General features: G+C 41.2%; 1 protein-coding gene across 1 annotated transcript in view; it reads left to right on the top strand.

Moving 5' to 3' along the window:
• Positions 1-20,495, top strand: part of STK31 (serine/threonine kinase 31) — a 33,514-nt gene extending 13,019 nt beyond the window's left edge. The window contains exons 11-24 of the mRNA XM_035129453.2: positions 2,032-2,154; positions 3,570-3,749; positions 5,740-5,856; positions 7,277-7,396; positions 8,821-8,952; positions 10,830-10,931; positions 12,468-12,548; positions 14,042-14,167; positions 15,440-15,565; positions 15,783-15,869; positions 16,848-16,997; positions 17,944-18,069; positions 18,958-19,026; positions 19,797-20,495. Of these exons, the coding sequence (XP_034985344.2) occupies positions 2,032-2,154; positions 3,570-3,749; positions 5,740-5,856; positions 7,277-7,396; positions 8,821-8,952; positions 10,830-10,931; positions 12,468-12,548; positions 14,042-14,167; positions 15,440-15,565; positions 15,783-15,869; positions 16,848-16,997; positions 17,944-18,069; positions 18,958-19,026; positions 19,797-20,045 (1,788 nt within the window). The 3' untranslated portion in view covers positions 20,046-20,495. The remainder of the gene's footprint in view (positions 1-2,031; positions 2,155-3,569; positions 3,750-5,739; positions 5,857-7,276; positions 7,397-8,820; positions 8,953-10,829; positions 10,932-12,467; positions 12,549-14,041; positions 14,168-15,439; positions 15,566-15,782; positions 15,870-16,847; positions 16,998-17,943; positions 18,070-18,957; positions 19,027-19,796) is intronic.
• Positions 20,496-20,880: the final 385 nt, after the last annotated feature.

Below are 20,880 nucleotides of genomic sequence, written 5' to 3'. Positions count from 1 at the left end.
CCAAAATCCCTAGCCCATAATGTGTTTTTTGTCTGAGAAGGTAATAGAACGTGGCTTGGAAAGGGCCAGATGGTTGAGTTAGAAGTGTTTTTATGAAAGTTTTAAGTAACATAACAAGTTCCAAACATGCATGCACACTCAAATTAGCCAGGCAGCATGCAGCCAAGCAAAAAAGGCCACTTAAAGCTTGGAGACTCTGAGAACTCAGATAAAGCAATCAGACATCCCAAAAGAATGCTAGCTTTTTGTCAACTAGAATACCTTGCACTCACATTACTTCCTGCTTCAGTGTGACCTGTGGTAGCCTGTATTGCGGGCAGGTAAAAGATTGCAGCACTTGTAGTTCCAGTGATATTGGATTGATGCCAGTACTCTCTTAGTGTGTCTATGAATGCATTTGCAGATCGGGACTTGCTGGAGAGTTTTTCCTCTTGCAGCTGAAGCCCTTCTTTACATTTGGTAGACACACATGCACCAGTAAATGTTTGTGGTGATTCAGTAGTTTTTTCCTTACACACCCTCTGTAAACAAACCTTTGGACCAGCCAGAGGCTAGTCTCACAAACAGTAGTTTGTGTGAATTGTTTTCTCACTTAACTGGAAGAGTTGCAGGTACACTTTCCCATGAATATAACATATTCACCTCACTACCTGAAGCAAAGGACAAGAACATTGGATTATAAAAATAATTTCTTTTCTCCCAGCTGTCACAGAGCTTGTTTCTTATGAGTGTGTATTTGTAGCAATCCAGGTGGTAGTAGTTCTATAGCCCAGGTGTTCTTGCCATACAAGTAGTAGGTCAGTATGCAGCAAAATGTTTGAGAGCATCAACCAGGACAGTAATCTGAAGCTGCTGTCTTTGCTCTTCATCTGTAGTTAGCAAAGGAAGAGCTCCACTTAAGTCCTTGAGAAACTGTCGGCTTGCTTAAGTATACAGTACACTGAAGCCTGACTGCATCTGAGCCTAGTGATTTTTCTAGCTGCCTTCTGTGTCAGTAGCTCTGTAATTGCAGACAGCAACCAGAAAGATGGCTCAGCACTCCATTTGCATTCTGGGCTTGGTTTAGTTAGGTGGAGGTAAATTAGAGCATTCTCAGATGGATCCCTCTCTAGAAAACTGAGCTACACAGAAAACACAGTTTCAAAGGTACTGTAAAGACTACCTCTTAACCATTGAAAAGAAACATTTGCCTTACTTGCGAAAGGGATACCGTAAGAAGCCACAATGATGGCGGATTACAGTGGTACCTCTGATTAAGAACTTAATTCGTTCCGGAGGTCCGTTCTTAACCTGAAACTGTTCTTAACCTGAAGCACCACTTTAGCTAATGGGGCCTCCTGCTGTCGCCAAAGCACAATTTCTGTTCTCATCCTGAAGCAAAGTTCTTAACCTGAGGTACTATTTATGGGTTAGCGGAGTCTGTAACCTGAAGTGTTTGTAACCCGAAGTACCACTGTATTGGATGGGATTGGATTGTTTACTACTCCATAACCTAGCTCCCATAGTTCTTCATTTTTAAAAAATCCTCTCCCAGGATGCAAATGGCAGCCTCCGGAGGCTAGATGGCATGCAGTTAATTGTGCTTTCTTCTCTGGGTGGCTACTACTAGGATAGTTTGTTCCCTCATGGCTTTTACATACATACACCAGTATCAGTTTTGAAAACATAATAACTGCTTTCATGGGACAAGGAAGGATAGGGATGTAATTTGTTTCTAGCAAATTCACATTGGGGACAGCCAGCTTTGGTTGTTGATTTCACAGATGTAGTTTCCCCTGAGTTCAGTCTGGGAAAGATCGTGCACCTGAACAAAATGCAGCAAGTGTGCTTCCAGAAAGAGGCCACTGCTCTTAGATGTTTACTGTGTACTTTACCGTTCAAATGCAAGATTGTGTGAAAGTTAAGTTTAATTTTTGCATGATACTTTTTTCATATTTGGCTCACCACATACTCGGTAGTCTTATTGTCTTGTGAGTGAATTAAGAGAGTTTCGGGGGTTCATTCCTGACCTTGCTTTTCCCTTCTACACAGGATGAAGTGCAGAGTTTGATTCAACGTAGAAACGAAGTGCAGCAGAGGTTGTACTCTACAGTGGAAGAATATATTATGGAAGTGGATGGTTTACCCCTTTCAGAGCGCTTGGAAACATTGCAGGTTGGAAACAGAGCTGCATGCATGTTCTATCTGTGCACCATTTTGTTTTGTTTTTAAAGTCAGCCTCCTTGTGTCTAAAACAGTGTTATGCTGGTAATGTCCTGTACATGGTAACATGATAGGACATCATAACATTTCCTTGATTCTGAAGGTATATTGATATCACATTCTGCTGTATCAGGGGTGCTCCTGGAGAGTGGTGGAAGCAGAGGGTGTTACTTACTCCACTTCCCCAACGCTTAGTCCACAAAGGCTAGAAAAGTATACATAGAGTAGAACTTCATGTAAAATGTTTCGTGCTTATAACCAGTCTAGGCGCTCTTTGAAAAAAATGTTTAGGATGAGACATGAACCAATTGCATGCTTTGTGCCTATCTATAAAATAGGTAGTGTCTTTTACTCAGTATATTGTAATCTTTTAAAACATTTCTGTGTCCATTTGAGTTGCACAAAGGTGACTGCGTCTAGCATAGCCTATGAGGGAATTTTTCTCTAGTCTAGTGTACAGCAAATGTTAAGTTAATCTATGCCCACGAGGTGGCAGCCTGCAAACATTTTGCTGAGATCTGCAGCAAACAGACATTTTACTGCATGTCTGGCAAGACTTTATAAAATTCAGTGACAGAATTTTATTCTATGATAAATCAATGATTTATCAGGTCTTGCGTTCATGACAGTTTGAACCCCAAGACATAGCAGGCAGTTTGCAGCACTCTCAGCAACAACCCCCCACCCTCTGCTAAAAAACCCTGTTGCATCAACTCTTGAAAATGGGCATTTGAAATCACTTTTAATGTTGCAGGATGTATAGAAACATACTTCAGGACAGCAATTTTCACTATTTTTTCCTTCCTAGGATGAGCCCAAATTTCTCTCCCTTCTGCTTTGTAAAATATGTATTTACCACAGTTCCAAAATTACTCAGTTATTTATTTTTTAATTTTTTTAGCAGGGGTCCTTCACTGTTGTCAAGGGTGTGTGTTCAAAGGAAGCATGGTGTCTATGGGGATCAGATTAGGGATCAGAGATTTGGGCTGTTAGAAATGTTCCATCTCCATCCTTCTTCTCTCGTGGCCATTTTGCTTAGATAGTTTGACATGTTTTCACATCTTGGAGACTTGTTCCAGCATCTTGATTTAGGGACCGTGTTGCATTACACGTGAACCCAGTTTTTCTTCAGGTCGCCTGGTACACTTGGAAGTCCAGGGACAGTTGGGGGGAGAGCGTAGTCTAAGCTGGTTTCCTCCTCCCCAAGAACCATTATAAAAATGCTCATATAACAAGGTCCCCAAGGCCCAATGTGTCTTTGTTTCATTTTATAGTATATACGGTAGCTTTCTTTATTCAATATAGTCTTCCCCTACTTTCTGTCTCCCCTCCCCAATCCTGTTGTTCTTTACTTGTATATTCCACAGAAATTGCAGGATTCCTTGGAAGTCGTATATGGTCAGGTTTATGAAGTAGAGAGTTCTGAAGGAGCTTTTGAGAAGTTTGCCGAGTGGAAAAACATTAAGTTGGAGGAATTCAGTTGTGTCAGAAATGCCACAGATGCTTCTCTGCAAAATTTGGTGACCTGTTTCAGCAGGATAATCCAGGTAAAGACAATGTTACTTTGACTTAAGACAGGCCTTGATTTCACATGGGTGGAAAAAGAGAGAAACACTTTTTGGCTCCTTCCTTATCAACCCTATACAGTCCCTGACAGATTACCTTGAGAGAACATGACCCTTGGGCAGAAAAACAGCTGCCCACCCTTGTAGTGGGTATAATGCCAGACTAGGATCTAGGAGACCAGGATTCTAATTCCCACTCAACCATGAAACTCACCGGGTGAACTTGGGCCAGCCACCATCTGTCAGCCTAAACTACCTCACAGGGCTATTGAAGGGAAGGTGGGGTAGAAATAATAAAAAAGCAAAGTTCAGATCATGATTTTGGTCCAAACTGCATGTTATGTTGCTGGAAGGTCTCCATGTATTACTTTATTTTGCAAAAGCCGTGGCTGAGTGACTGCATTTAGCTACAGAGGGGGACAGTTTGTGACCCTGCAAGTTTTCCCTTCTATGGTTAATGATATCTCTTGGACAGGGATCTGGATCAAGCCTATGTGGTAGGGTGGGGAAGAATATTGGGCTCTTCCTACACTGTGAATTTAACCCTTTTGTTATTGCTTTTTTGGGGGGGGATCACATTGGGAGGTTCAAATGTGGAGCTCCAACATAATGTGTAACTTGGCCCTTTGACATTAGCTATCTGAATTGAGATTTGCTGGCCAATTATTATGGGTTTTTTTGGTAATGGAACATGGGAAGGACCTGTTCCATCTTAGTGCAAAGGGTCACTCTGACGAATGGGTACTTTAACTTGGCCATTTCCCTTTCTGCTATTGTTTTGGCTCTTTCTTTGGGCAGATTTTTTGTGTTAAAACATGAAACGGAACCGTGTTTATCATTAAGTGGATACACTGTTGGGTTATACTTGGGAAGCTTTCTAGGAACTTGAAAGGTGAAGTGGGAACATAGCATTCGTGTGATGTAGCATACGCATTGGAGCAGCTGATAGAACATTCTTTCACCACTCTGAATTTGATGACCAGGGAAGCTCCTATTACAGTCTTTGCTCTGTAACCTTTGACTGGGTGATCCACTTTTATATAATCATCCTTCCAAAACCATCCTTCAGTGATTAATGATCACTTCTAAGCACATATAAGTTCTTTATAGACCTTTAAAAAAATCTTATACAGTTACTGCCTGCATGCTTACAATTTAGACATGAGGCAAAAGGAAATATAAATGTGGAGGGTAGAGGAAAACAAACATTGGAGCAGAATATTCTCTTTGGCAGGAAGGGGAGAGAGGCAAGCCTCCTGCAACTGCTGCTTCTCTGGGCGATGGATGGGGTCAGACTGACCTTCCTTTTTCCATTACTTTCTTCCTGGGAGGCAGCTATCCCATTCATCTTTTGTTCCCTGGCTGGTGACAGAGGTCAGAGTGTGCTTTCCTTCTGTTCTGCAGCATCAGGACAATTTACAACAAAATCACCAAATATAATACCGTTCATGCACCTTCTACAATCTCATGTTCTTTAACACTAAGCAGCAGTACAATGTCTGTGTTTCTGTGACTGGATGACACACACATTATTAAAATTCACAAATAAAAGTGGTGTTGACTTGAAGTTTTTAGTAAAGAAGCAGGAAATGTATGACTGCCTAAAGCTTTAAAGGGAAAGCATCTGACACACCTCTATAGGGAGTGCGTTCCACATTTTGGGGGCCATTACCGTGTTTCCCTGAAAATAAGACACTGTCTTATTTTTTTTTCCCCTCGAGAAGACACACTATGGCTTATTTTTTTGTGTGTGTGTGTCTTATTCCAGTGGGAAGGGCTCCGGGTGGGCTCTGGGCGTGGCACTGTGTCCATGTCTTATTTTTGGGATATGGCTTATATTGCGGAAATGCTTAGAAATCCTGCTATGGCTTATTTTATGGGTATATCTTATTTCCGTGGAAACAGGGTATTTACTTTGTCGACACTGTTAATATTTGTGTAGATAACTCCCTTTTTCTCTTAACCTTCCAAGTTCTTTGACATGTCGTCAGGCATATTTTTGAAATCTGAGGATGTAGGTGACAACATAGATGAAGTTCTCAAGAATGCTGAGTTGAACATTTCTCAAGAATTGAACATTTTTCTAACTGTAAGTTAGCTTTCTTCTGTTACAGTACTTTTGTACTGGCTTCATGTCTTTTGGGTAAAAGTCATGTCTTAAATTTCCAGTGGAATGTTAGAAGCAGGATTTCCTGCAACAAAATTCCTCAGCCCTAGTCAGATACTGAAAGACCAGTCATAAATCTACGAGCTAATTTAACATGGTGGCCTATAAGCTAAAATCTCACTTTGAGATGGGGTGGGAGTTGCGAGTTGCCATCTTTCCTGTGTTTAGTTAACTAGTTTGTCCCTGAATTGAAGCCAGCAGCTTTCTACTCCCCTTCAGCTTCGGGCCTAAATGGATAGGGGGTGGAATTGAATTTGATAGTCACAAACTTCTCCAGGCCCATTTTCTCCCTTGTCTCTTGGCTCCCTTGCAGCTGAAGAAGTAGCAAGGTCTTTCTCTCCTTCTGCCCTGAGGCCATCATGAAGATTTGAGTAACTTGCTTCAGGGTATGAATGCACCTTGCTGTGCTCATTTTCTGACCCTGGCAGGTGAGGCTGTGACTAACCCCCATTGTGGGGATGTACTGAAGCAGCGATTTCCGCCCTGCCTGGGTTCATCACAACCATTGCCGTTTCTGTTTGGCTGCAGTTCTGCTTCCACTGAAATGTATGTTGTTCATCTTGCAATCCGCTATGGCAAAAACTAAACTGTTTAATTACATAACCAATTTCGGCGCATTTCAGTGGAGGGGGGAAGCATAAGAACCAATGCAGAAAGTAACAATAATTTACATGTTTGCAGACTAAGAAAATAATTATAGTGAGTGCTGTGACATTCTCAGACATCCCTACCCCAGAGTAAGCTGCATAGCGCCCCATTATCTCCAGAAGCCAAGTGCCTTGATCCAGCTAGGGAAGACCACTTAATGCAAGCAGGCTTCCATGCTGTTGTTGCTTGCTGGATCAGCAATTGCAGAAATTAATTGGATTCATCCTAATACACATCAGAGCTCAGTTGCCGTCTATCTGAATAGTGTTGCTTTATATGGAACATGCATTTGAAAAGCTGCATAGCTTTGCTCAGCCTTAACTGTTCCAGGTAGAAGAAGCCAAGATAAAAAGCAGAAAACCTCTGATATACAGTTCAGCTAATGGTTCAATTTGCAGTTCAACTTGTGGTCCTTTTGCTGCAGTCTGTTGCAAAACAGGAGTCCAGAATTATTCCTGATTGAATCATTTGACAAACTCACCACACCAGAGCTGCTGAACATTGGGGTGGAGGTTGTGTCCCATGGAAATGTCAAACTATATTAATTTAAACTGCTTGGTAGCCTCTACTTATTTTACAAATAAAAACTGATAAGCTTTCCCATTAAGAATATCCTCCATGCCTATAGGTGTTGAAATCCTCAACCTTCATCTAGGTGCAAGTACGTTATCTGTCTGTGTCTGATTCCATTTAGGAGCTAGATGAAGCAGATAAAAAAATAATCTTGAACGTGTACAGTGAAGTTATGCAGAAGATCAACCAAGAAAACAATCTGTTAAGCACTATATATCACAAGTATCGGGACAGCATCGAGGTCAGTTTGTCATACTTGGGTTTTTTTTTTGTATTCTTAGAATTAAAGCAGACCACATTGTTATAAAATCATATTGGGGGGGGGGGGGTTGCAGGACACCATTATTAATGAACAGAGAGGGGTGACAGAATTTGACAGCTGCAATACCCAGAATCCTGTTCAATGCCATCTTCCCTGTCTCCCCACCCCGAAGGCTTAAGGATCTGCATATGCACAACAGTTAGCATAAACTCACACATTTCCCCTCTCCACCTCCCCTCCGCCCAGAACAAAACAATGTTTCCAGAAGAAGGGGGGGGGGGAAACCGCCCAAATCCAAAGTGACACTTTTCTACTCAAGTTAATAATACAGCCTATTATATGTTCTCTTACCATGAAATCTCTATCCGCTGCCTCTGTATTAGAATTGCTGTTTTATATCTTAGAACTGTATATGTCAGGACTGCTACCTTTTAATTAGAAATCCCTGTATTAGGTATGTTTTCCAGGTATATTTTCTGTATGAACCCTGTATGATCCCAACCCACCTGAGCCTTGCCCTGCTACCACCCTGTGCCCATTCAGGGACACACGGACAATGGAGGGATTAGCTGGAACAACTTTATTCAAATAAATTGCCATCCTCAACGTAGCCCACCCTTCCATGGCCTGGAGGAAAACACCTGCCGGGCGGACTTCCACCCCACGGAAATCGCCAGGAACTGCCCCACCTCTGCACCCATCTCGACTGATTGCCCTTCCTGCCAAACAACAGGGAGCACCATCAGCGACAGGAGAAGAGCGATTGACATCTCTCCATCTGAAAGGAAAAGTCATCTCCCCACCCAGCTAATCCGATCACCACCCATCCTCCTTGTCCTTCCCCTCCCTCCCAGTCCAGGGATTTTCACGCAGGGACAGGAGGGCATAAAAAGGGGCTTCACCATTTCCCGGGGTTCCTTCCTTCTTTCCAGAGGCAGGGACCCTACAGCTGTAGCTTTGCATTCTGCAATAAAGGGATCAGTTTGCTTTTCCTGACAGCATCGTGTGGTCTCTGTCATTTTCCCGGCGGAGCTGAACTTAGTGCAAATTTTGGAGCTTCCGATCCGCGTCTGTCCTTCTTAAAAGGCAACGCATTTTGGGGTACATTTTTCATAACAACATCTTGAAACTTTAGGAAAGCTTTTTGGTGATACTGTTTTGTCCATGAATTTCCCTTCAGCAACTTCAAAATAAAAATTGGCGTGTAATTATAAAATGATCCAATAATCGATTCCTCTAAACTAGATATTGTGTTATCGCTGCCTAAGACTCAGTTGCTATTTAAGACATAAAGATGAGTCTAATGTGTGCAAATAGCAATCTTCATCGAAACTAATTTGAGCATTGAAAACGTCGCTCTTTCACTTCCATGGTTTCTTTGTGTTTTTTGTTTTACCCTTTAGTTCAAAATGCAGATTGTGGAGTGGCTGGAGACAAGTCCTAATGTTGACGTTTTGCTACTCATTAAGAAGAGAGTGAAAAAGCTGAAGGCTCAGCTGAGGTGGAAGGTGGCTGAAAAAAACAACTTGGAAGAAGTATGGAAATAAGTGCTGTTTTTTAAAAGGCTTTTATGAAATATAGAACTAGCTGACAGGGGAGAGCATTCTGCCCCTACTGTCCGTGAGGAGAAAAATGGATTGAGTGTGTGGGAAAAGCTGGTACTATCTGGTATTTGACAAATCTCATTTTTTAACAAAGACGTAATTCATTCATGTAAAACTTGAGGCAAATAAAATCTGAAGGAAAATTAGATTAAAGCTGTATGTAGATCAGACAGTGTTTCTCAGATTGCCAAGTGGGTGGGATGTCAGCAGTGAGCTTGTGCAATAATGGGCCTATAAAACAATGGGATACCGGATTTTCTTTCTGTGTGTGCGTGCGTATGCACGCTACTGATGTGCTCTCCTCAGGATATCAATGGCTGCTAGTGGTGATGGAGCACATACTGCTTCCATGACCAGAGGCACTATGCCTTTCAATGTTTGGAAGGCTGCCTGCATCCCTTCTGAGCTTCTTGGGTGTTATGATCTGCAGAGGGCACCCTCTTGGGAGTTTTCAGGGAATGGCTTCCTGGGTGAGGGGTTTCTCTGTGGCAATGCCTGCGTTGCAGAGCTCTCCCCCCACAGAACTGTCTCCAGATTCTTTATTGTACAGCTTTTGCTGTATGCTGAAGATGCAAGTCTTTACACTGGCCTTTGACAGTTAAGGTGTTTTGTTTGTGGGAGGGACCCACCTCTTTCACAGAGTTTATAAATTTGTCTAGTCCTTTTTAAATCTAGAGGTAAATCTAGAGAATCCAGCAGAAGGGAAGCAGTTCCTCAAATTTAAGAAATGCAAGCTCGGAACAACAAATGCACATTTAACAGTTTTCCGTTCTCTAATGAGTTCACATTGAAAAGTAGTCTGTCTCATCTCAGTTGCAGCAGTACAGTTATACCTCGGGTTGCGATCGCTGCGGGTTGCGTGTTTTCGGGTTATGGAAGCACTGAACCCAGAAGTACCAGAACAGGTTACTTCCGGGTTTCGGCGCTCGCTCATGCACAAAAGCGCTAAATCCCGCTTTGTGCATGTGCAGAAGCGCCGAATCGCATCACATGCTGCGCTGCTGGTTGCGAACACTGCGGGTTGCGAATGTTCCTCCCGTATGGATCATGTTCGCAACCCAAGGTTCCACTGTATAGGCATCTAAGGCCTCTTTCTGGTGTCGTTCTTATATTGAGTTTCCCCATATACTCTATTGAGTATATTATAACAAGAAGTTGACACTATTCATCTTCTTCTATCCTGTCCTTGTGTGTGTGGCGTTGTGTTGCATGTTGTGTGTGTGTGTGTGTGTGTGTTGGGCACCGGCACAGAAGTTGCAGCTTACTTTGTTAGGGACAAGTAGCCTTTCAATTAAACAGCAGCAGTAATCCAAACCCAGAACAGCTTTCTGGGGTGTTTTATATCAGGGTGGCCAACTCATTCTGAGAAGTCAGATTCTCCCTCCCCACCTTTCAGCAACTTGGCTCCCAAGCTGAACTTAGTGAGCTGCTTCCCTCCTGACCAACTGAAGAAATAGCTGATAGTTTTGTGAATTAGCCCAGGCATATGAAAACATTTATTTATCCTCATGAATAAGTTGTTTTTTCTGAGAAGAAGACATTGGTGACTGTTTGGCCATAGAATTGAGTCCTGGTGCCCTTTCCAACTGTGGCATTTTAATTTTGTCTCCACACCACTTTCAAGGAGTAAGAAAGGGTATTAACCTAACAGATGGAAAGCAGGAAAGTACATCCAGTAAATCTGGTGACTCTGGCCTATAATGTGTTATTGAAAACCAGTAGTTATTCTCAATGTATAATAAGATGGTTACCTGATACAATAATACCTTAATCGTCTGAGGTGTTGATTTTACATTTCTACCTTTTAGTCTGATGATGACAGCGAGCCCAAAATGGCAAAAATAAAAGAAGAAATAACTGGATTAAGAAATAATGTATTTGAGGAAATATACAAGGAACAAGAAGAATACGTAAGTGTTCAATTGCATAAGCACCATTGAAACAAGTAATTACATTGAATAAACTTTTGATTTTTCAGAATGAATTGCATACATTCTTATTGAGTAGGATGAAGAGGATTAGCATTTCTGAATCTATTGAAGGCATGCTTACACACGCAACTTGTAAATTAAAAAACTATCACGAGTGGAGAAATGGTTATAAACTTCTCTTATCAAAAAGCAAGAATATGTCCCTGTTATGGCTTACTCTGGCTTCAATGCGTTCTCATCCCTGTTCTTTGAATCCATGTACACATGACGTTACCTACAATCCACAGGTTATCTTGTAGTTTCTACTAAAATGCTGTGTTTTGATATGGTTTTCTCTGGGCCAGCTTTACTCCCTTGTGACTATGCAATGCATGGCAAATCCCAAGTGTATACAATCGTACCTTGGAAGTCGAACGGAATCCATTCTGGAAGTCCGTTGGACTTCCAAAGCGTTTGGAAACCAAAGTGCGGCTTCTGATTGGCTTCAGGAAGCTCCTGCATCCAATTTGAAGCTGCACTGGATGTTTGTGTTCTAAAGAATGTTCGCAAACCGGAACACTCACTTCTGGGTTTGTGGCGTTCAGGAGCCAAAACGTTTGAGTACCAAGGTGTTCAGGATCCAAGGTTTGCTGGGGTGGAGGGTGGGGCGGGAGATGTGTTGTACAGGAGAAACAAAAAAACTGAAATATCTCCAGGCAGCGGCTGAGGTGGATAAAGGGTGCAGAGTGCTGCAAAGAGGCAAAGAACCAAGAAGTGCAAAGATTGTCCCAACAATTCAGAGCCTATAATGCACAAGCACCCCAAGTTGCCTCTCACCGGGGGGGGGATGGGGATTGCTGACTTTTAAAAAAGGTGGCTGGAAGCAGGGTAGAGGGGTGGGGAAAACTGTGTATGTAAATTGCAGAGCTAGAAATGCCAACTCTGGTGTGTTCACTTGGACTTTTAGTCTATTAAAGGTAAAGGTACCCCTAACTGTTATGTCCAGTCGCTGACGACTCTGGGGTTGCGTACTCATCTCGCTCTATAAGCTGAGGGAGCTGGCATTTGTCTGCAGACAGCTTCCGGGTCATGTGGCCAGCATGACTAAGCCGCTACTGCCGAACCAGAGCAGTGCACAGAAATGCCGTTTACCTTCCCACCGGAGCGGTACCTATTTATCTACTTGCCAGTCCCATAGCTGCAAATGACAAGCACAGGAAGATGATGGGGGGGGGGCACAGACGTGGGATAACACCTTCACCAGTAGGAGTGAGTGGAGGCCTTTACTTTGTGTTCAGTGGAGTAGCTGTGTCTTCTGTATCATAAAGTGTATGAGTTCTGCATTGGGAAATGTGTATAAATCCAGCAGTACCATGTGAAGAGGAATCTAATTACGTACTGATGCTTATCTGTGAATCACTTCTTCATTTGCAAATTTGCTACTTGCGTGCCACAGGTTAATCTAGTTCCCAACATATCGCTGTGTTCTGTTTTCATGCTGAGATGGGTATTGCAAAAATTTGTCTCTTAATTTAGGAGAAGCTCAATCACTTGGTACAGAAATGGTTCCCTGAGCTACCACTTCTTCATCCTGAAGCAGGAATTCTACAATATATGGTAAGAAAGATATGTTAAGGGTTGTTTTGTTTTGTTTTGGTAGGGATGTCTGGTCTCTAAAAACGAGGGAGAAATGTAGTTGAGGGATAGAAATGGAGAGGTGGATGTGTTGCTGTTTATATGTGAAGCATATGAGACATCTGAACACAAAAGAGAGTGCAGTGTGGCCCACCTCATTATTATTATTTATTTATTTATTTATTTATTTATTTATTTATTTATTTATTATTTTGCTACTGGGAAATGCCTCCTGCTATTGACTGTAACAGCATCGTTTGGGTGTGTGCGGGGTATAACTATTATGTGATCTCTGCAATCATGGCCAGTAGGACATAGCTTACTTGCCATGCTAAATATTGAGGGTGGAGGCCAAGAGAGGAAACAGCAATGGTTTTACTCCCCCTCAATCTGCATTAGGTCATGTCCCTCATGGCAGCCATTTTGTTACAAATTTGAGGCACAGAAAGTGTCTGCTGGTTCAAAAAAGGTTGTTGACTCCTGTTCTAGGTTATGATTGTTAAGTTCTGCATTATTTTTATATATTAGCCATCTGCCAGCCTACTATTACTTGTGACCAGGTCGTTCTCAGGGTGCTTCTTATCCTTTATCCATTAGTTCTTCTCAAAAATCTGCCTTATGGTTCTGTTGCTGTTCATGGTCAACTTCTTTTGCTGGCAGTAGAGCCAATAATGTGATTTCCTGCTAGACCAAAAGGGTAAAATGACAGGTCTTCTTTATCCTGTTTTAAGATCACAACAGGTTCTGGGTGGAAGAGAAAGGGTACCATTGTGCTAAGATCCTCACATCTTGTTTATTAAAAATAACAAAATTGGGATGGGGGGATACTTAGACGTGCTGCCAACTTGGCAGCGAAATGCACCATCCCAAAATAGGAGGTGCTTTCTGCACATTCATGGGAGCATTAGTTTGTAAATGAAAAGACAAACAGCCTCCAACCCCCCCCCCCTGCCTTTGCCACCGTTGCATGGCAAGGACCTAGGTTCATTTGTTTTCAAGACCAGTGGAATGATGGCGTTAGTTGACAGGAAAGAAAAGGAGGGCATTGGCCTGTTTTGACCAAGAACAGCTTATAGTATACGGTGGGTACCCATTTAGTGTACCCAACAGGACTGAGGGGAGTGCCACCCTCCATGAGGTCTAAATCTCACTTCTATTTGGAGAAACTTCTTTTCTCCTCTCCAGAAACCTTCCCTCTTGCTTCAAACCTGAGCCCTTTATAGCACAACAAGGAAAGTTTCAGGAGGGTTGGGAAATAAAGAGATATGGCTACCTTTCCCCCTAAACAATGCTGCAAGATTCCTGCTCCAAGCTGGTTGGGGAGCCTTGTGCAGGAGTGCTCCGGTTACAGCCCGAGGATACAGGTCCTTGTTTATTACCTATAGATAACGTGACTCTATTCTGTGATCTACACATATTTATATTTTGTGCAGTCTTGGGATTTATAAGGTGATTGACAAATCCTGTTTGTTCAGAACTCAGGAGGACTTCTGACAGTCAGTTTGGAGCGTGATCTTCTAGATGCTGAACCAATGAGAGAACTGAGCACAAAACGTCCTCTGGTTTGCTCAGAGGTTCAAGGGCAGAAGGTTCTCTTAAAGGTATACTTTCAAGTTCACTTTTTAAAAAGCTAGTAATAAGAGGCAAGTCATTGACTAAACTGGAAAGCGTTCAGTTTTTGAGATATCATTATTAAACATCTGGGTGCTTGTGGGTCCTCTGCTAAGCTGAATAAACACATTTCGGGTCTCTAGAATATGATTTTGCGCCTGAGCAGCTAAGCACTTGGGGACTTTTGGAGCCTTGATCTTTGAGTTTGAAGAAATCAGCCATTTAAGTCTAGTTTATGGGGAGTTAGGCTTACTTTAAACCAACCTATAAGAAAGCTCATTTTCATACAGCTTAGGGATTTTGGGGGGTTGGGGAGGAAAGTCTCTGTCCTTAGTTGCTTATACAGGTGAAACTTGGAAAATTAGAATATCGTCAAAAAGTGCATTTATTTCAGTAATGCAACTTAAAAAATGAAACCAATATATGAGATAGATGCATGACATGCAAAGCAAGATATGTCAAGCCTTTATTTGTTGTAATTGTAATTATTTGTTGTTAGGCAGGTCAATTATAAGTGGAATGTAATTAATGAAATGTAATAGCGATGTTTATTTTTGTATTATTGTAGCTATTTGTTTTATTATTGTGGAATTTCCAAAAGAAAGCATTTGTAAAAATTAAAATAAATAATAATAATACTAAGTTGCGTTACTGAAATAAATGCACTTTTCGACGATATTCTAATTTTCCGAGTTTCACAAGCTATTCATATAGTTGTCTGAATTACAGCGAGTCCTTCTGGACAGATAAAAATCCTTTCCAGTCCTATTATTTTAACTGGTTCCTAGGTTTACCATGACTGTGAAATGGGATGAACACAACACTAATCTCAGTTGGTATTTGTCTTGGATTTGAATGGATTTTATGTATGTGCCATTATTGTTTTAAACTGTTTGTATATTTGTACTTGTTTTTATATATGCAATGGTTTCAATTGTGTTTATATTATATACATTAAACTTTCATATATGTTATATTGTAATTTGTTTTGTGATGTCTCTTGGGAAGTGATGAAAGAACTAAGTAAAATAAATCACAAAGCAGAATACAATAGACGCCACAAGGAAATTGTAGCCGTCTTGATATTTTATAGCCCCACAGCTTTTAACGTTCACAAAGTAAAAAGTAGGTATATGCATTGTATCTCAAATGTAGTGTACAAGTTGTTTGTACACTTTTTAAGGGTCTTTTTAAAATGAGAAAAATATCATTTCAAAGTATACCTATCCAATTCATAGCCAACTTTTTTTTAACCTTCTTAGGGATATGCTGTGGATATGAATACTGAAGCCGAAGTAATAGAAAGAGCAGCAAAGTATCACAGACTCTGGAGAGAACTGAAGGAAGAATCTGGTTTGATGCAGCTGATGTTTCTGTTTTTATGCAAGGCAAGTTATAAACTGTCCATGCAGTCATTTTTTAAAAAGCAAATGATAAATCTTTTAACCTAATACTTTTAATCAGTAAGCCTTTTTCTATTATGACTAAAGGTACATATATACATTGAGATTTATTGATTGATTGCAGTATGTGTAAAATAATTGTAGAAATGTTGCAGTAATTTGACATATGATACACACATACATACTTTTTGTGTCCATTAAGTCTGATCCTCTGGCATATCTGATGGTCCCATATTATGCTGAAGCAAGCCTGGGCATATTGCAGACTACTGCACCTTTAACTCCAGAAGTAAGTAATGTGATCGGGTGGGAGTGGGGGGGGGAGAGAGAGAACCCTATTCGTCAAGATGCTGATTAATTTAATTTTTACTATAAACTGTTCCATTGTGGTATGCAGTGAATCCAGCTTTTCAAAAACAGGGCATTTAGTGCTTCTTTTTTTGTTCAATGCTCTGTTTGTCCTCCTCCCACCCCAGTCTCTTTCAAAAAACAACATACTTATTTGCCATATTTTAATATACTGTATATTAAGTGATAGTCTGATTCCGGTTGCAGTACAGTTTACCACAGGAGACTCTGGTTAAATAGTCACCTCTTCAATATAATCCGTTAATGAGTTCTACAATGATAACAAACAAATTGGTATCAGAAAAAATGAAATGAATTGGTATAGTCTTGGTATGACAAAGAAGATTTATACAGTGGAACCTGGGGTTGCGGACATAATCCGTGATGGAGGCATGTCTGCAACCTGCAGTGTTTGTAACCTGCAGTGCTGCGCATGTGCGTGACGCAATTCGGTGCTTCTGCGCATGCGTGAGCGACGAAACCTTGAAGTAACCCTTTCCGGTACTTCCGGGTTTCCCGCGGTCCGTAACCTGAAAATGCGTAACCTGAAGCGTCTGTAACTCGAGGATCCAAATGCAAAGAGTAAATACAGTATAAAACCCTCTGCATTTTGCCCAAAAGGTTCCATTCAGTGGTCACTAATACCCCCATATACCTATGCTTCATTTTTGTTGTTGTGGGCTTTGCTGCATGCGCTCTGATATTTTTCAGACTATTCTGAATTTAGCAGTTGCTTAAAACAATTGTAGGCAAGACGTTTTCCCTCAATCTGGAGTAACTCATTTATTGAAGATTAATCCTGACTTACAGCCACTTTGCAAGGAGTTTCATAAGTGGCTTTGTACCTTACTTCCAGTGGAGTTTGTGTTTGAAAGACTAATGGGACTCTAGAGGTTCATCTCTTACGATTTTTAACTAGGAAACCTTGAAGGTGATGAAAGGAGTAGCTCGTGGTCTGCATACGCTACACAAAGCTGGTATAATCCACGGATCCCTGCATAAAAACAATGTATTTGCTGTAAACCGAGAGCAAGGAATTGTTGGAGACTTTGACTTCACCAAATCAGAGGTAAAGAAGCTGTCCTTTAAATATAAACAAACGAATGCCTTCCATGTTGGTAATTAACACAGTTCCTCTGCTTTTTGAGCACAGGCAAAATCTATTGGTTTTCCAGTTGGATTTTCTTTTTTTGGTGGGGCAAATCTTAAAACATCAATGTAAACAAAAAATGAGGTGTAAATATATATGTGTGTGTGTGTGTGTGTGTGGGTGGGTGGGTGGTGCTGCTGGAGGCAATTGACCCTGTCCTGTCCTCTAGAATTCTGCTACCAGAATCTCCCTCTCTTCTTGCATTCCTAGAAGAGTTACATGTGCAGCTTCTATAACACACTTGTCTGGTCACGTGAGCTGGCCTGAGGGAGATGCACAGGCGTTTCTCATAAAATATTACACAGCAGTTTGCAGACTGACAATGAAAACATCAGTGCTATATAGTTGGTCGGGATAGAAACTCCAGTTCGAAAGGCTTGTCTGAGTAATACAGTTTTTAGAAGGTGTCTAAAAACAAGCAGCGATGACTCCTGCTGAACCCACATTGGCAAGGAGTTCCACAGGGTTAGGGCCAGCCATGCACTCATTAAAGTGCCAGTAGCCCTCCACTTAGCAGAGCTTTGGCTCTCTCTGGTAGAGAATGGAGGAAGGAGGTACTAAACGCATACCATGTTAAACACAGAACACGACTAGACAGTATGCATTATACATACACAATACCCTTTCTCCTGGTGTTATAAAGAGGTTACTGGCTTGTTAACTAATTGAGTGGCATATGTGTGTTCAGTGCCCAAAGTGCCACTGCACTGAGAATGGAAAGGTAGCTATGTAATAGATGCATTGCTTCTTCTCTCAATTCAGGAGGTAGGATGATTTTCATGCCTGTTGCCTAGGCTAGCATAGATCATCTGTTTTATAGGCAACGTTCAATTGTAATTCCAAGCTGTGGGGTTTTAATTTTTAGAGTCAGCGTGCTTCAATGAACTCTGTGCTCCTGAATGGCTTGAACTTAATTTCTCCTGAAGTAAGGCAGGGACAACCACCTTCTCCCGCTTCAGATATGTATGCTTTCGGTTGCCTCCTTTACTGGGTATGTAGCTCTTCATTTATAAATGCAACGGCTTAGTAATGTTAATGCAGGCTGAATTATTGTTTTCCCTAAAGTTGCAAGCGAAGCTGTGAGCGGAATTGCCATAACTGCTCAGGTGTGAAAGTAGATCTACATTTATTAGTCTTTGTTTTGTCCCTTTGATCATCTACAGATTTTAGCCAGGGGCTCTCATTTCCCCCCATTTTGCTTTCTTAAAGAGGTTGTCAGATTGCTCTCTCTGAATTTGGGAGTGGATATGAATATGAAGTGTGGTCAGCTTTACGTGTGCAACAGAATGAAATGGTAGAGTAGACTGTGCCTTTTCAGACAGTAGGGGATGAATCAAGGCCCCATCTACACTAAACATTTAAAGCAGTATTATATACCATTTTAATCAGTCATGGCTTCCACCTTTGAGTTCACCATTAGTATACATTATAGGGACTCACTAAGAAATCTAGACTTTGTGTGAAATATAATTGATGTACAGTGGACCCTCCAGATACAAACTTAATTCATTTCGGGGGTCCGTACATACCCCCAAAAGTCCGCATCTAGAGGTGCCGCTTCTGCATACGTGTGCAGCGTGCTTTTGCGCATGGTGAAACCCGGAAGTATACACTTCCGGGGTTGCTGCATTTGTAAACTGAGGGTCCACTGTATATCTGGTTTTGGACAGCAATTATTTTTGTCAAGGAAGCATAAATTTTAGTTCAGCGGGTGTGGGTGGGTGGGTGGGTGGGTGTAAATACACAGTGAACTGTGCTTTGCTTACCTTTTTTGTCCCTCTTTAAACTGGAAGTGACTGTCAGAATAGAATGGGCTAACATCATTTGGTTTTCTAGAATTGCTGTTTGAGCTAATTTTGTCATCTTTTAAAATTTATAGCTGCTTATTGGAAAAGAGGAGTTTAAAATAAAGATAGATGGAACTCCTGAAGTGGATGGCCACTATATGGTATGTTTGTTTTCTTTCTTAACTACACAAACTATTTCAAATAATAGTGCAGAACTGCCTAAATCATTTTGTTTAGTTAGTACTCAACTCACTAAGGGAGGGCATTCCACAAATAGGGAACCACCACTGAAAAGGCCCCGCCATGGGTCACTGTCAACTGGGCAACCCTCAGTGTAATTATAGTAGTAATCTCTGCTGCTGTTTTGAAGGTGGTAAGGATTGCTAAGCACTTCACTTTCTAACAGTGCATATGGGTGATAGTTCCATAAGTGTGACTGCTAGCAGTGATCACACCCATCCTCCTGGCATAAACCCAGCTTGCAGGTAAGAAGCTACCCATCTCTTCCTTGGTGGAGAAAGAAAGGGGACAGGTAACTTCTCTCTTCCAATCCAGGCTCATGGAAGAAAGGGGTGGTTGTTTCTGCATCTTGGGTGCCTTACAAAGTGTTGCATGGATTGCTGATTTTGCTACTTTTTCCTGAATTCTGGGATTCTTATGTTAATGTTCTTTCCACTGGACCACAGTTTTATATACTGTTTCTGGGTATATGCTATTTGATATTTTTATTATTGTAAGCCACCTGGAGGTTTTTTTAAAGGCAGAATATAAGTATTTTTAAAATAAATATGAATTATCTGCGCACGTCACAGGACGGGCGGGTTGGTGGAGACCATAAATAATAATTAATACTTCTTTCTTTCTTTCTTTCTTTCTTTCTTTCTTTCTTTCTTTCTTTCTTTCTTTCTTTCTTTCTTTCTTTCTTTCTTAGGACGATAAAGTTAAATCTCTGCTCACAAAACTCCTCTGCTTTAACAATCGAATGACCTCAGAGGAGGTGCTGAATGACGACTGTTTCCTGTTGCATGAAGTGATTCCTGTTTCAGTGGAAAGTGAGCCAACTGAACCTGGAAATGGAGAGGCAACAACAGAAAATGAAGTTGTCCTGCCTGCCATCAAAAATTATATGACAGAACCCTTTTCAGATAATACAGAGCCTAACAGTGATGCCTGTGTTTAAAATGCAAAGCCAAACTAGATTAATATAATTTGGGTCCAAGAGGTAGAGTTTTCTAGACTTGTAACTTTACGGCAGAACAACAAGATCTTGAATATCCTCCTTTAGTGCATATATTTATTTTAATAAATTTGATGTGCATCTAGGATAGTTGCTAAGCTGGTCCAAGTTTCAGTTTTGCAAACGCCTAATTTCCCCATCACATACCTTTTCCTTCCAGGGTTACAGGTATTCCTTTCCTCAATACAAGAAACTTCCCAAGTTGTTTTAGGGAACTGTTTGCTTAAGTCTCTGAGTAGAAGGGGCTGCTTTTCAGGGAGAAGGTAGAGCTTGGCTCCAGTGATCTGGCACATTATCCCCATTAAATAACTTGCTGGCATTAGCAATCCTGAAAGAGCAGAGTCTACCACTTGGTTAGTCAACCTAAAATTAGGTTCTTTAAAACAAGCATTGAACAGAAGATAAATACATCAAAACCTGAAAATAATACGTTGTGCCATATTCATTGATGAGCAGTGATTGCTTGGATTTGTTGTTTGTTCACATTTTGAAAAGAATGTTGGTGAAATGCTTGTGTATAGAACATTCAGTTTATTTCCTTCTATTTCTCCACCCCCTGATCTGTTTTGGGAAAGAGCATTTTTGAGAAATGAGACTTATTTGAATAAACCTTTGAAGCGAGCCTACAGTTTACACTTTTGGTGTTCTTGGTAAATCTCTTACAGACTTTTAAGAGGCTGGATATGAAAGTGCTGCCCCCCCCCCCAACTTTCTTTTTCAGTGTTGTATCACAGTGTTGCATCTGGCCACTAGGTGCTGCTCTTTACTTGGTGCTTTT

The sequence above is a fragment of the Zootoca vivipara genome, chromosome 12 (genome assembly GCF_963506605.1).
Source record: "Zootoca vivipara chromosome 12, rZooViv1.1, whole genome shotgun sequence".
NCBI lineage: Eukaryota > Metazoa > Chordata > Lepidosauria > Squamata > Lacertidae > Zootoca > Zootoca vivipara.
Note: the sequence above shows the minus strand (reverse complement) of the source record. Positions and strands in the feature narration are given on the sequence as shown.